Source organism: Panthera onca, chromosome E3 (genome assembly GCF_046562875.1).
Source record: "Panthera onca isolate mPanOnc1 chromosome E3, mPanOnc1 haplotype 2, whole genome shotgun sequence".
Classification (NCBI taxonomy): Eukaryota; Metazoa; Chordata; class Mammalia; order Carnivora; family Felidae; genus Panthera; species Panthera onca.
The window spans coordinates 6,916,492-6,930,807 of record NC_138354.1 but is presented as its reverse complement, the minus strand read 5'-3'; the positions used below and the strand labels follow the sequence as shown (position 1 = coordinate 6,930,807).

General features: G+C 38.9%; 2 protein-coding genes and 1 pseudogene across 3 annotated transcripts in view; 1 reads left to right on the top strand and 2 right to left on the bottom strand.

The window, feature by feature from the left end:
- Nucleotides 1-14,316, top strand: part of TRIM4 (tripartite motif containing 4) — a 423,353-nt gene that overhangs the window by 164,488 nt on the left and 244,549 nt on the right. The window lies entirely within an intron of this gene.
- The window catches only part of LOC132674742 (cytochrome P450 3A12), a 93,159-nt gene that overhangs the window by 10,589 nt on the left and 68,254 nt on the right, over nt 1-14,316 (bottom strand). Inside the window, exons 8-10 of the mRNA XM_078439843.1 lie at nt 5,380-5,507; nt 4,254-4,320; nt 801-961 (exon numbers count right to left, since the gene is read on the bottom strand). Coding sequence (XP_078295969.1) covers nt 801-961; nt 4,254-4,320; nt 5,380-5,507 — 356 coding nt within the window. The remainder of the gene's footprint in view (nt 1-800; nt 962-4,253; nt 4,321-5,379; nt 5,508-14,316) is intronic.
- Nucleotides 1-14,316, bottom strand: part of LOC132677245 (cytochrome P450 3A12-like) — a 124,985-nt pseudogene that overhangs the window by 104,323 nt on the left and 6,346 nt on the right. Inside the window, exon 3 of the transcript XR_014136330.1 lies at nt 13,526-13,578. The product of XR_014136330.1 is annotated as a cytochrome P450 3A12-like (transcript). The remainder of the gene's footprint in view (nt 1-13,525; nt 13,579-14,316) is intronic.

The window sequence follows — 14,316 nt, the reverse complement described above, 5'->3', positions numbered from 1 at the left end:
TCAGTTGTAGGGGCCATTGTAAAGGGGATAAGAACCCTACTCTCAGCCCCATTCTCTGCCACTATAAGGATCTTCTAGTTGTCCCTTCAGGATTTCACTATTCACCAAGTAAGCCACTCCAGCCCCAGAGGCCAGGTCTCTTCATAAACAGTGAATTCCAGTTTGGGAAGAGATCTGAGACAGCATGGGCAATATGTACCTATCTCTTGGTGTTATATTTAAGAGCCAACATTGGAGAGATTTAGAGTTCAATCAGGACCCAGGCACCCTGGCTCCTAGCCTGGCTTCTTTAATACTAGTGATAGTGTAAGAAAGTTATATTGTCTCTCCATAGCTAAGTTTCCTGCCTTGTGGCATGGAGATAATTTGAGATGACACTTCTTAGGGCATGTAGTAGAGACACTCACTACTTATCCAATATCCGTGTAGACCCCCATATTTCCCAGCCTATGTGAACCTATGGGAAACAACTTGCAAATGGACTGTGAACTGAGGAGATGTATGTCAGTTCAGGGCCAAACATTTGAAAAGCAGGTATACAACTCTAGTTCTTGTTCCACAGCCAACATGAAGTTCCAACTAATACAGGTATTAAAAGTGGAGCCTCGATGCCCTGTATTCCCAAGTACCTATATGGAGCAGAGACTCACTCCCATCCTCTACTAAGACCTATGTTGGATATGGGAATGTGAGTTAGAAGTGAACCTTTGCTATGAAAACCCACTAGATCAGAGGGCTAATCTGTTACTGAGGCATATCCAAGCCCATCCTTATTCCCTTTGCAGGTATGACCCACTCACCTTATCGGGGAAAGTCGCATCAATCTCCTCCTGCAGTTTCTGCTGGACATCAGGGTGAGTGGCCAATTCATACACAAGGAAGGAAAGAGAAGTGCTTGTGGTCTCATAGCCAGCAAAAATAAACATAATAGATTGGGCCACAAGCTCTAGATCAGACAGAGCTAAAAGGAGAGGAAATGCATTTTAGCTACACCAGGCAAATGTAAAACATCATAGTAGATTATGAGAAATCCATCTGAAACTCTCAAATCCCTCAGGAGTAAAATATAAAAGCAATTTGGAATCAAACTCTGAAGGGTTTCCACTCTAATGCCTATCTTCCAGAGCCAGAAAGAGCCATAAGTTATCTTGATCTGTTTATTCCCAAGGTATATACTATTCTTAGCCTTCTGTTTCTGGTTATGCCACCCTCCCCACCACCACAGGTGGGTAGTTTCATAAGATGACATTTCTGTCTAATGTACACAGTGCTATCAGTTTGTTCACTGGAGAATCATAAAAGTACTTCAGCCATAAGTAACATGAGATAGCACTGTTCCCCATGAAAATTTTAATTCTTCCAGCTAAAATACAGCGTAAATTTTTTTGGGAGAGTTTGCAATGCTAAGGCTAGTCAGGAAAATTAAATGATCTTTCATCTTAACATACTAGTGAAGACTTAAGAGAACAATGTTGGGGTACAGATAAACTTGCTACTCAAAGTGTGGTCCATGGACCAGCAGCAGTTGCAACATCTGGGAGCTTATTATAAATATAGAATCTCAAACCTCACCCTAGAACTGTCAAATCAACATTTGAGCTTCACAAGACGTGGGGAGTTTTGCACACAACCTAGTTTGAGAAGCCTGGATTACAACTTTGAGAGGTCTCAGCTAATAGAAGACCTGGGGTACATTCTTCAAGCAGATGATCTCAGATATATACAGAAACTACAACACAGACAAAAAGCTAGAAGGGTAGTGTCTGATGCTAGCCTAATCAACCACATTAAAACAGCAAGAGAAACAATGATCGATAGAAGGACAATGGCTAGCATGAAATATAAACAGAATCCAGTAAGTGGAATTAGCAATGCTTATTCACTCATGGCCTGATTGTAACCTTCCTGAGAAAATGGTCCCACTCTGAATATATGTTGGCCTCCCTTTTTATTTTCTCCTGGCAGAAACTCAGCATGGTCAGGCTTTAATTTCTTTGATCAGCACTGTGTTAAGACCATTAGATACTTAGAGCACTGAAATTAACATGGTACCTGCCACAAATAGATAACTCACAACTAAGAGCAATACAAAACGAGTATAAGAAAGGTCTACAGAGTTCTGATTTCCCAGTCATACTTTCTATGATGCTACTGTGGATAAATTCAACTATCAAATTCTGCCCCTCAATTACCATGAACCCCATGATAATCAAAGTTTAGAGTTGTGCTTTCAAATACAGTAGCTACTTGCCAGATGTGACTATTTATACTTAAATCTTAATTAACTAAATACAATATAAAATTCAGTTCTTCAGTGACTCTAGCCACATGTCAAGTTCTCAATAACCACATGTGTATAGTAGTTCTGTACTGAACTGGGAATATATAGAATATTTCCTTCATCACAGAAAGCAGTAGGACTAGATAGATAGACAGACATAATAGAGTAGGTATATATATATATGTATACATATATATATATACACACACACACATATATATATACATATATATATACACATACATATACATATACATATATGTGTATATACATATACATATATGTATATATACACACATATATATACATATATATATACACACACACACACACACACATATATATATATTAGATAGATGATAGATGGTAGATATAGATATAGGATATATTTTTTTTGTGGTATGATGGAATAAACCATCCTTTTTCTCCAAAATCTATGGCTAAATATTCAAGAATTTTGTGAGATTTTTGTCAAACCAGAGATAGCTTGAAATTAAACACAATGGGAATATTTCTGTCATAGAAACAACTACAAATCAAGACTCCTTTTTTCTTTCAGATATATAGAACATAATTACATCAATGGTTATGGATAGATATAGACATACTTACATTTAACACTCCTGTATAAATATATTTCATGTTCTTATCTTGGTCTTCTGAGAGAAAATAGAAGCAAAGAAACCCTAGTAGCAATGAACACTCCTAGATCCCAGATTTGTATTTCTAAATACCATTTCTCACTAATAGGAAACAGATTCATGGAGAAATGGCTGATTCCAACACTCATCAGGGGAAACAAAAGATAAACCTGGAATGTCTCACACCAGAATGCAAGGAAATTCTCAGAAAATGATATGGGAAAAGGATACAGAATACTGTAAAGGTGAATAGACATCATTATACATTTGTTAAAACCTATAGAATGGACAACACCAAGAGTGAACTGTAATGTAAGCCAAGGATTTGGGGTGGCAATAATGTGTCATTGTAGGGACATTGATTGTAATAAATACATACACACAATAAATAATATATACACACACACCACATTGTGAGGGATTTTGATAATGTGGGATGCTGTCTGTAGGTAGAGCACAGGAATATGGGAAATCTCTGTGTTTTTCACTCAATTTTAGTGAACCTAAAACTGCTATAAAAAATAAACTCTATTGAGAGCCTTAAAAAGAAGAAAGAATAAAAATAATACACAGAAGCCCACTTGAAAGGCCTTCCAGATGACAAATGTGAGAGAATTGAGGATCTAAATAAAAATGATGTAAGAGATTTAGTTATATATGAGATCATACTGACATATATAAATAAATTAATTCATGAGAGATTAATAGCTCCCTAACAATGGAACATTAACTCATAAATATAGAAGAAAGGATGTATTTAGAAATTCACCATCCTGAAACCATCATGGTATTAATGGTTTCAGTCGAATGCCATCCATGGACAAGATAGGTAATAAGTTAAACTTTGGAAAAAAAAAACCCACAGTATTTACACAGTTGCAAAGGCTTCCTGCACCAGTTATTTATTAATTATGAAGGGAAAAATAAAACTTTACAAGTATATTATGCCAGTGAACACAACTTTAACCAGGTGTCCCAAGTGAAGGTCACCAACAATGGGGCCATGTGCCTCCTGGTGTGATGAAGCCTTGATGTGAATTTCCAGACAGAGGTTCTGATTCAGTGGGTCTGGAGTAAGCCACAGGATTCACATTGGAAACAAGCTCCCCTGTGGCAGACAACTGACTGCTTAGTCTATCATTGCCAACAGGCTCTGAACAAACCTGAGGCTGTGGGCTTCTGAAAACAGTGCTTCTGCTCCGTTTCTATCTAAACATGTGTTGTTCTTCAATTTGCAGAATTCCACTTGCTAAAAACCTTCCTGCACATCTCAGAACCACCCCTGCCTCTGAGTCTCCCATCACTGGTTCTCTGAAACTCTCCTTGCTTACCTTTATGGGTGTCTGTTTCTTTGGAATTCTGGGAGTTAATCATCAGCTGGAGCAAATCCACTTGGTGCTGGAAGCAGAAAGAGAAGTTTCAATGACAAAAAGTCACTTGTGAAGTCAGAATTAAGTCAGGGGTGCAGGACTTAACTTCTTTCCTGAGAATATGGCCCCTTTATGCACAAAGGTCTCACTAGTTTTGTCAGAGTCATCACTAAACAAAAACATCCAGGTACAAACTTGGAGAACAGGATGCTTCCCTGACAGGAATCCAGCTACTGTGTCTCACTGCTTTTCTGCCTTCGGCTTTTCTGGCTTTTGACTACAGCTTCTTGGCCAAAGAATTGCCTGCTCCCTCTCTTGCCATGCCTGCTTGCTCAAGAGAAAGTCCATAATTCCAGTCCTTTTTAACTCTGGCCTTAATTCTTAATGAATGGTCACAAAGATCAATCCCCTGGCCCCTGCAGTATCAATGAGAAGCTGTGTGTCAGCATCTTTCAGTGCCCCACCCTCTCAGAACTCTGCACAATCTTCAGTGACATCCTGGGGTACCCAGCCCTGTCTCCCTGTGCAGCACACATTCTTTTCTGGCCACCAGACCTCATGCGGCAAAACTGGCTTAGGCATCTTGCAGCCTTAGTGCCCAGAGAAGACTCCTGCCCACTCCAGACAATGGCAAGCTCAAGTTTAACACAGACTATACTCCACGAAGTGCCTAACAGGACATTCCACTAGAGAATGTGTAAAACAAGAGGCTTAGAATTGAAGGCATTCTTTGCCAATGTAAGATCTGGAAAAATTACAATACAGAAAATTATTTTTACACAGTAATTTTTATGCTTCAACAATTTATTGAAGCGAAGTGGTAGTTTTTCTCTCACCAAATTTTGTGCAGTGACATACTAGTTGCCATGGTCATTATTAAATTTTAAACATTCTTTCTCTGACTCATTTTCTTATCTCCTTCCTTAACTTCCACCTTTTTAATTCTAAAGTGTCAGAACTCTCCTGCTCTAAACCCTACAGTGCTCTACCTACCATAAAAACATACACAGAAGTACACACATGAGATGTACACAACTCAATAAAAGATCAAAAGTGAACATCCACATGTAACCACCACTAGATTTACCTTTTGTTTATCTTTGAGGCGACTTTCCTTCATCCTTTTTACAGATTTTGTGAAAAAATCAGTAACTTTTTTTGGAAACATCCAGATATTTAATAGTTCAAAAACTGGGGTAAGGAATGGGAAGAGTACTGTAAGGAAAAAGAACAATGGAAAGCACTGTGAAAATGCAAAATTTACCTGGAGCAATTATAATTTGCTCTTCTAATCAGAGGAGTAAAAGACACCAGGAGTCATTGAAACCAGGAGTCATTCCCTTATGGCCTTTATTGGAAATTTCAAACCAATGGCTGAGCCAGGGCAAGTCACACATGAGGACCACCACTACAGCAGTGAGATCAGTGTCTACTTCCACAGGTTTGGAGTGACCAAAGCAACAGAATTACATCCCTGGATATCTTAGCTTTTATTTTTAGACTAGAACCTCTTTGTATAAACCAGACCATAATATGCTACTTTAATTAATCATGATGTACCTGCCTCCTTAGTGCAGTAGGCAGCGCGTCCGTCTCATAATTAATCATGATGTTTAAGAAACTGTTGTCAGGATGCAAATAATACACAGTATGTCCTTCAACCACAATGAAATAAAATTAGAAACTGAGAACATAAACAACATTGGGAAACCCACAAATAAAATATGTGGAAATTAAACATTACACTCTTATATAACCAATGGTTCAAAGAAGAAATCAAAAAGGCAATTAAGAATTACTTGGAGGGGGTGCCTGGGTGGCTCAGTAGTTTAAGTGTTGGCTTCAGTTCAGGTCATGATATCATAGTTAATGAGTTCGAACCAGCATCAGGCTCTGTGCTGACAGCTCAGAGCCTGGAACCTGCTTTGGATTCTGTGTCTCCCTCTGTCTCTGCCCCTCCCCCACTTGCATTCTGTCTCTATGTCTCTCAAAAATAAATAAATAAACATTAATTTTTTTAATTAAAAAAAAAAGGATTACTTGGAGACTGATAAAAATAAAGACATGAAATACCAACTCTTGGATATAGCAAAAGCAGTGACCAGGAAGAAATGTATCACTATAAATGTCTACATTAAAAAGAACCAAGATCTAGAAGATGGCATAACAGCATGGAAGGTGTTTTTTGCATCTTGTGTCCATAAAACACAGCCAGACAACACTAAACCATCCTGCAAACCTAGAAAACTGATTTGAGGATTAACACAACAATCTGCACAACCTGAACCACAGAACTCAGCAGATATGCAGCGTGGAGAGGTGAACTGGGGGAGAGAGAAGTCACAGAGGACACGGAGCTGTTTTGAGAGGACAGAGACAGAGGGAGAGTATGGGAAAAGCACTCCCCCTCCAAAAGCAGCAGGAGAGAGAGTGGAAAAGTGGAAACAGCCACAGGGACTGAACTAAAAGGGAGAAAGAAGAAGGGAGAGGGTTTAAATTCCATTAAGACTCTATCAACAGGGAGACTGCAGAGTCTGAAACTCCACAGCTTGACACCTGGAAGTGCTCTGGTAGGAAGGGTGAATCCCCAGGAGCAGAGTGAAGACCAGGGGTCCTTGGGACACATTGGGAGAGGCGGTTCACTGCTGGGAGGACATTTGGTAGAGGTTGTGTGGCCACCCCACGGGCAAACATCAAAGCAGACTGGGAGAACAACCACATTTGCTGGTACTAGAACAAGGAAGTTAAGGGGGAAGCCTGGTGCCAGATATGTATTGTGATTTTCCATAATCCCTGAAATGCTGCTTCTACACAATCATGTTAACTTCTTCTGGAGAGGGCTGGCACCCAGCTGCAGTCTCCGGGCATTGGCAGCAGCATGGGCCCGTGAATGTTCCTGGGTGTGGCCGGACCCGGCCATTGCTCAGTGAGACCTTTGTGCAGAGGGTCAGAACAGGTCAAAGCTGCAGTCCTTCAGAAGCGAGGGGTTGGGAAAAAGAGCTGCATCTGGGATAAAACTCAGGAGGAAGGTGCTGCCTGGCAACCTGAGGGCTTGGTCTTGGACAGTATAACAGCAGGGAGTGGACAGGAGCCAGAGACAAAGGATGGGTGTGTAATTGATCAAGGAAACAGAGTTCCGATACCAGAGACTGGGTAGCTGGGTGATGCCATTTTCCCCACCTCCTGTGCATGCACATACACACCTACATGCGCCACAAATATCCACCCCAATAAGCTAAGCAGCACCATCTAGTGGAGAACAGAGACATTATACTAAGCCCCATCCACTGGGCCAAACTCACTCTTCAGGAACACTACATCTCTCTGCCTACTTAGTTTACAGATTATAAAGTGCTTCATAGTTTGACTTCAATGGGAAAACCTTGTAATTTCAATCGTATTTCAGTCTGTTCGCTGTTCTATCCATTCAATTTTCCTTTTTTTTCTTTTTCATTTCTTTTCTTTTCCTTGAATACAAAAAGAGAAAAAATTTATTTTTATTTTCAATTTTTCCTAAAAATACTTTTCTTTAATTTTTTCTATTTTTTTTACTTTTTTTGTAAATTTTTCAAATTCTATTTTACCTACATCATTTCATTTTATTCTATTTTAGTGTATTCATTTTTTCAAATTTTCAAAACTTTTCCTTTTTTTTCTTTTTCCTTTTATATCTGATCAAGCTCCTTTCGAACCCAGAACAAAACACATGTAAAATCTAGCATTCTTTATTTGGTATTTTTGTGTTTGTTGTTTTAATTTTTTAATTTTAATTTTCTTTACCTTATTGATTCCTTCTCTTCCTTCAAAATGAAAAAATGAAGGAATTCACCCCAAAACAAGGGCAGGAATAAACGACAGCCAGGGACTTAATAACACAGATACAAGCAAGATGTCTGAACCAGAATTTAGAATCATGATAATAAGAATAAGAGCTGGGGTCGAAAATAGATTAGAATCCCTTTCTGAGGACATAAAAGAAGTAAAAGCTAGTCAGGATGAAATACAAAATGCTATAACTGAGCTGCAATTTTGAATGGATGCCACAGCAGCAAGGATGGATGAGGCAGAGCAGCGAATAAGCGATATAGAAGACAAACTTATGGACAATAATGAAGCAGAAAAAAAGAGGAAAACTAAGGCAAAAGAGCATGTTTTAAGAATTAGAGAAATCAGTGATCCATTAAAAAGGAACAACATCAGAATCATAGGGGTCCCAGAAGATGAAGAGAGAGAAAAAGGGGTAGAAGGATTATGTGAGCAAATCATAGCAGAAAACTTTCCTAACCTGGGGAAAGACACAAACATCAAAATCCAGGAAGCACAGAGGACTCCCTTAAATTCAAGAAAAACCGACCATCAACAAGGCATATCATAGTCAAATTCATAAAATACTCAGTCAAGGAAAGAATCATGAAAGCAGCAGAGGAAAAAAAGTCCCTAACCTACAAGGGAAGAAAGATCAGGTTTGCAGCAGACCTAACCACAGAAACTCGGCAGGCCAGAAAGGAGTGGCAGGATATATTCAATGTGCTAAATCATAAAAATATGCAGCCAATAATTCTCTCTCCAGCAAGGCTGTCATTCAAAATATAAGGAGAGATTAAAAGGTTCCCAGGCAAACAAAACTTAAGGGAGTTTGTGACCACTAACCCAGCCCTGCAAGAAATTTTAAGGGGGACTCTCAGAGGGGAGAAAAGATGAAAAAAAAAAAATATATATATATATATAAAATACCAAAATACAAAATTTATATATATATATATATATGTATATATATATATATATATATATAAATGAAATGAAATATGAAAAAAATATATATATAATACCAAAATACCAAAATTTATATATATATAAATACCAAAAGCAACAAAGATTAGAAAGGACCAGAGAACACCACCAGAAACTCCAACTCTACAAGCATCATAATGGCAATAAATTCATATCTTTCAGTACTCACTCTAAACATCAGTGGACTCAATGCTCCAATCAGAAGACAAAGGGTAACAGAATGTATAAGAAAACAAGACCCATCTATATGCTATTTACAAGAGATCTACTTTAGACCTAAAGTTACATTCATATTGAAAGCAAGGGGTGGACAGGAAGAGCTAACTATTATAAATGTCTATGCGCCAAATACCCGAGCCCCCAGATATATAAAACAATTACTCATAAACATAAGCAACCTCATTGATAAGAATGTGGTCATTGCAGGGGACTTTAACACCCCAATTACAGAAATGGATAGATCATCTAGACACACAGTCAATAAAGAAACAAGGGCCCTGAATGATACATTGGATCAGATGGACTTGACAGATATATTTAGAACTCTGCATCCCAAAGCAACAGAATATACTTTCTTCTCGAGTGCACATGGAACATTCTCCAAGATAGATCATATACTGGGTCACAAAACAGCCCTTCATAAGTTTACAAGAATTGAAATTATACCATGCATACTTTCAGACCACAATGCTATGAAGCTTGAAATCAACCACAGGAAAAAGTCTGGAAAACCTCCAAAAGCATGGAGGTTAAAGAACACCCTACTAACGAATGAGTGGGTCAACCAGGCAATTAGAGAAGAAATTAAAACATATATGGAAACAAACGAAAATGAAAATACAACAATCCAAACGCTCTGGGATGCAGCGAAGGCAGTCCTGAGAGGAAAATACATTGCAATCCAGGCCTATCTCAAGAAACAAGAAAAATCCCAAATACAAAATCTAACAGCACACCTAAAGGAAATAGAAGCAGAACAGCAAAGGCAGCCTAAACCCAGCAGAAGAAGAGAAATAATAAAGATCAGAGCAGAAATAAACAATATAGAATCTAAAAAAACTGTAGAGCAGATCAACGAAACCAAGAGTTGGTTTTTTGAAAAAATAAACAAAATTGACAAACCTCTAGCCAGGCTTCTCAAAAAGAAAAGGGAGATGACCCAAATAGATAAAATCATGAATGAAAATGGAATGATTACAACCAATTCCTCAGAGATACAAACAATTATCAGGGAATACTATGAAAAATTATATGCCAGCAAATTGGACAACCTGGAAGAAATGGACAAATTTCTAAACACCCACACTCTTCCAAAACTCAATCAGGAGGAAATAGAAAGCTTGAACAGACCCATAACCAGCGAAGAAATTGAATCGGTTATCAAAAATCTCCCAACAAATAAGAGTCCAGGACCAGATGGCTTCCCAGGGGAGTTCTACCAGACGTTTAAAGCAGAGATAATACCTATCCTTCTCAAGCTATTCCAAGAAATAGAAAGGGAAGGAAAACTTCCAGACTCATTCTATGAAGCCAGTATTACTTTGATTCCTAAACCAGACAGAGACCCAGTAAAAAAAGAGAACTACAGGCCAATATCCCTGATGAATATGGATGCAAAAATTCTTAATAAGATACTAGCAAATCGAATTCAACAGCATATAAAAAGAATTATTCACCATGATCAAGTGGGATTCATTCCTGGGATGCAGGGCTGGTTCAACATTCGCAAATCGATCAACGTGATACATCACATTAACAAAAAAAAAGAGAAGAACCATATGATCCTGTCAATCGATGCAGAAAAGGCCTTTGACAAAATCCAGCACCCTTTCTTAATAAAAACCCTTGAGAAAGTCGGGATAGAAGGAACATACTTAAAGATCATAAAGGCCATTTATGAAAAGCCCACAGCTAACATCATCCTCAACGGGGAAAAACTGAGAGCTTTTTCCCTGAGATCAGGAACACGACAGGGATGCCCACTGTCACCGCTGCTGTTTAATATAGTGCTGGAAGTTCTAGCATCAGCAATCAGACAACAAAAGGAAATCAAAGGCATCAAAATTGGCAAAGATGAAGTCAAGCTTTCGCTTTTTGCAGATGACATGATATTATACATGGAAAATCCGATAGACTCCACCAAAAGTCTGCTAGAACTGATACATGAATTCAGCAAAGTTGCAGGATACAAAATCAACGTGCAGAAATCAGTTGCATTCTTATACACTAACAATGAAGCAACAGAAAGACAAATGAAGAAACTGATCCCATTCACAATTGCACCAAGAAGCATAAAATACCTAGGAATAAATCTAACCAAAGATGTAAAAGATCTGTATGCTGAAAACTATAGAAAGCTTATGCAGGTAATTGAAGAAGATATAAAGAAATGGAAAGACATTCCCTGCTCATGGATTGGAAGAATAAATATTGTCAAAATGTCAATACTACCCAAAGCTATCTACACATTCAATGCAATCCCAATCAAAATTGCACCAGCATTCTTCTCGAAACTAGAACAAGCAATCCTAAAATTCATATGGAACCACAAAAGGCCCCGAATAGCCAAAGTAATTTTGAAGAAGAAGACCAAAGCAGGAGGCATCACAATCCCAGACTTTAGCCTCTACTACAAAGCTGTCATCATCAAGACAGCATGGTATTGGCATAAAAACAGACACATAGACCAATGGAATAGAATAGAAACCCCAGAACTAGACCCACAAACGTATGGCCAACTCATCTTTGACAAAGCAGGAAAAAACATCCAATGGAAAAAAGACAGTCTCTTTAACAAATGGTGCTGGGAGAACTGGACAGCAACATGCAGAAGGTTGAAACTAGACCACTTTCTCACACCATTCACAAAAATAAACTCAAAATGGATAAAGGACCTGAATGTGAGACAGGAAACCATCAAAACCTTAGAGGAGAAAGCAGGAAAAGACCTCTCTGACCTCAGCCGTAGCAATCTCTTACTCGGCACATCCCCAAAGGCAAGGGAATTAAAAGCAAAAGTGAATTACTGGGACCTTATGAAGATAAAAAGCTTCTGCACAGCAAAGGAAACAACCAACAAAACTAAAAGGCAACCAACGGAATGGGAAAAGATATTTGCAAATGACACATCGGACAAAGGGCTAGTATCCAAAATCTATAAAGAGCTCATCAAACTCCACACCCGAAAAACAAATAACCCAGTGAAGAAATGGGCAGAAAACATGAATAGACACTTCTCTAAAGAAGACATCCGGATGGCCAACAGGCACATGAAAAGATGTTCAACGTCGCTCCTTATCAGGGAAATACAAATCAAAACCACACTCAGATACCACCTCACGCCAGTCAGAGTGGCCAAAATGAACAAATCAGGAGACTATAGATGCTGGAGAGGATGTGGAGAAACAGGAACCCTCTTGCACTGTTGGTGGGAATGCAAATTGGTGCAGCCGCTCTGGAAAGCAGTGTGGAGGTTCCTCAGAAAATTAAAAATAGACCTACCCTATGACCCAGCAATAGCACTGCTAGGAATTTATCCAAGGGATACAGGAGTACTGATGCATAGGGGCACCTGTACCCCAATGTTTATAGCGGCACTCTCAACAATAGCCAAATTATGGAAAGAGCCTAAATGTCCATCAACTGATGAATGGATAAAGAAATTGTGGTTTATATACACAATGGAATACTACGTGGCAATGAGAAAAAATGAAATATGGCCTTTTGTAGCAACATGGATGGAACTGGAGAGTGTGATGCTAAGTGAAATAAGCCATACAGAGAAAGACAGATACCATATGGTTTCACTCTTATGTGGATCCTGAGAAACATAACAGAAACCCATGGGGGAGGGGAAGGAAAAAAAAAAAAAAGAGGTTAGAGTGGGAGAGAGCCAAAGCATTAGAGACTGTTAAAAACTGAGAACAAACTGAGGGTTGACGGGGGGTGGGAGGGAGGGCAGGGTGGGTGATGGGTATGGAGGAGGGCACCTTTTGGGATGAGCACTGGGTGTTGTATGGAAACCAATTTGACAGTAAATTTCATATATTAAAAAATAAAAAAAATTAAAAAAAATTAAAAAAAAAAAAAACTGAGAACAAACTGAGGGTTGATGGGGGGTGGGAGGGAGGGCAGGGTGGGTGATGGGTATTGAGGAGGGCACCTTTTGGGATGAGCACTGGGTGTTGTATGGAAACCAATTTGACAGTAAATTTCATATATTAAAAAAAAAAAAAAAAAAACTATAAAGGATACCCTGCAGCTCTCCTGACCAGATTCATATTTGGACCTGTACACCTGGTGACACATGCGTTCCTGGGAAGGGGAGGTTTCAGGAGTTTTAATTAGAGGGCTTCATCCCAAGGGGCTCTCGACTGAAACTGTCCACACCATGAGGGCCTCATCATAAAAAGCCTATCACTGGAAATTTCCAGAATACTCACCCCCACATTCTTCCATATGTTTTAAAACATTTCTTGTCAAATTCACAAAAGCTCTGCAAGAAGAAAGAAAATGTATTATTAATCTAAATGTACTAAGCCTTACCTCTAATGGGCACAAAAAGGACCCAGATCATGTGAAATGTGGCTTACTACTTCTCACTGGCAGATAGAGGGAAGCTCTTATTCACACGCATCTTACGGGAAAGGAGAGAAAACAGAGACATGAAAAGGAGAATTTCAAGTCCTTGAACTGACTAATACTGCTCATACTGAACATCTTACTTGTCTGTGAAGACTATGTAACCCTTGCCTTTCTGACATGTTTGGCTTGTGCATGAGTTGTCTCTAAATCTCATAACCATCTGAATTATTAACTTCAGGGCATCATGAGAAAACAGAAGCTGAGGGAAAGTCAGCATGGCCTGAACAACCCTCAGTTACCACTCTATTCATTGATCTCATGAGCCCTACTAGATTTTCAGTAGATTTAGGAAATTAAGACTCCTGTGCCCTCTTTCAGTTTGGCAGACTTACAAAGTGTAAGACATTTTGTTGAGTGAGAAAGTGAGAGATGAGTGGATGAATGACAAAGTGGACTCGCTTCCAGTTGTCCAGTTCTCACATGGAAAAGAGGGGATGATGTCACCCCTCCACAAAGGATGGTGCAAATTAAAACACTTGCTCTGAGCTTTCTTCACTCATGTCACTTCAAAAAAAGAAAACAACGAAATTTCCTGTCTCTATGTTTCAGCTGTGATATTTGATGTTTTCACTTTACAAAGGAAGGTTCC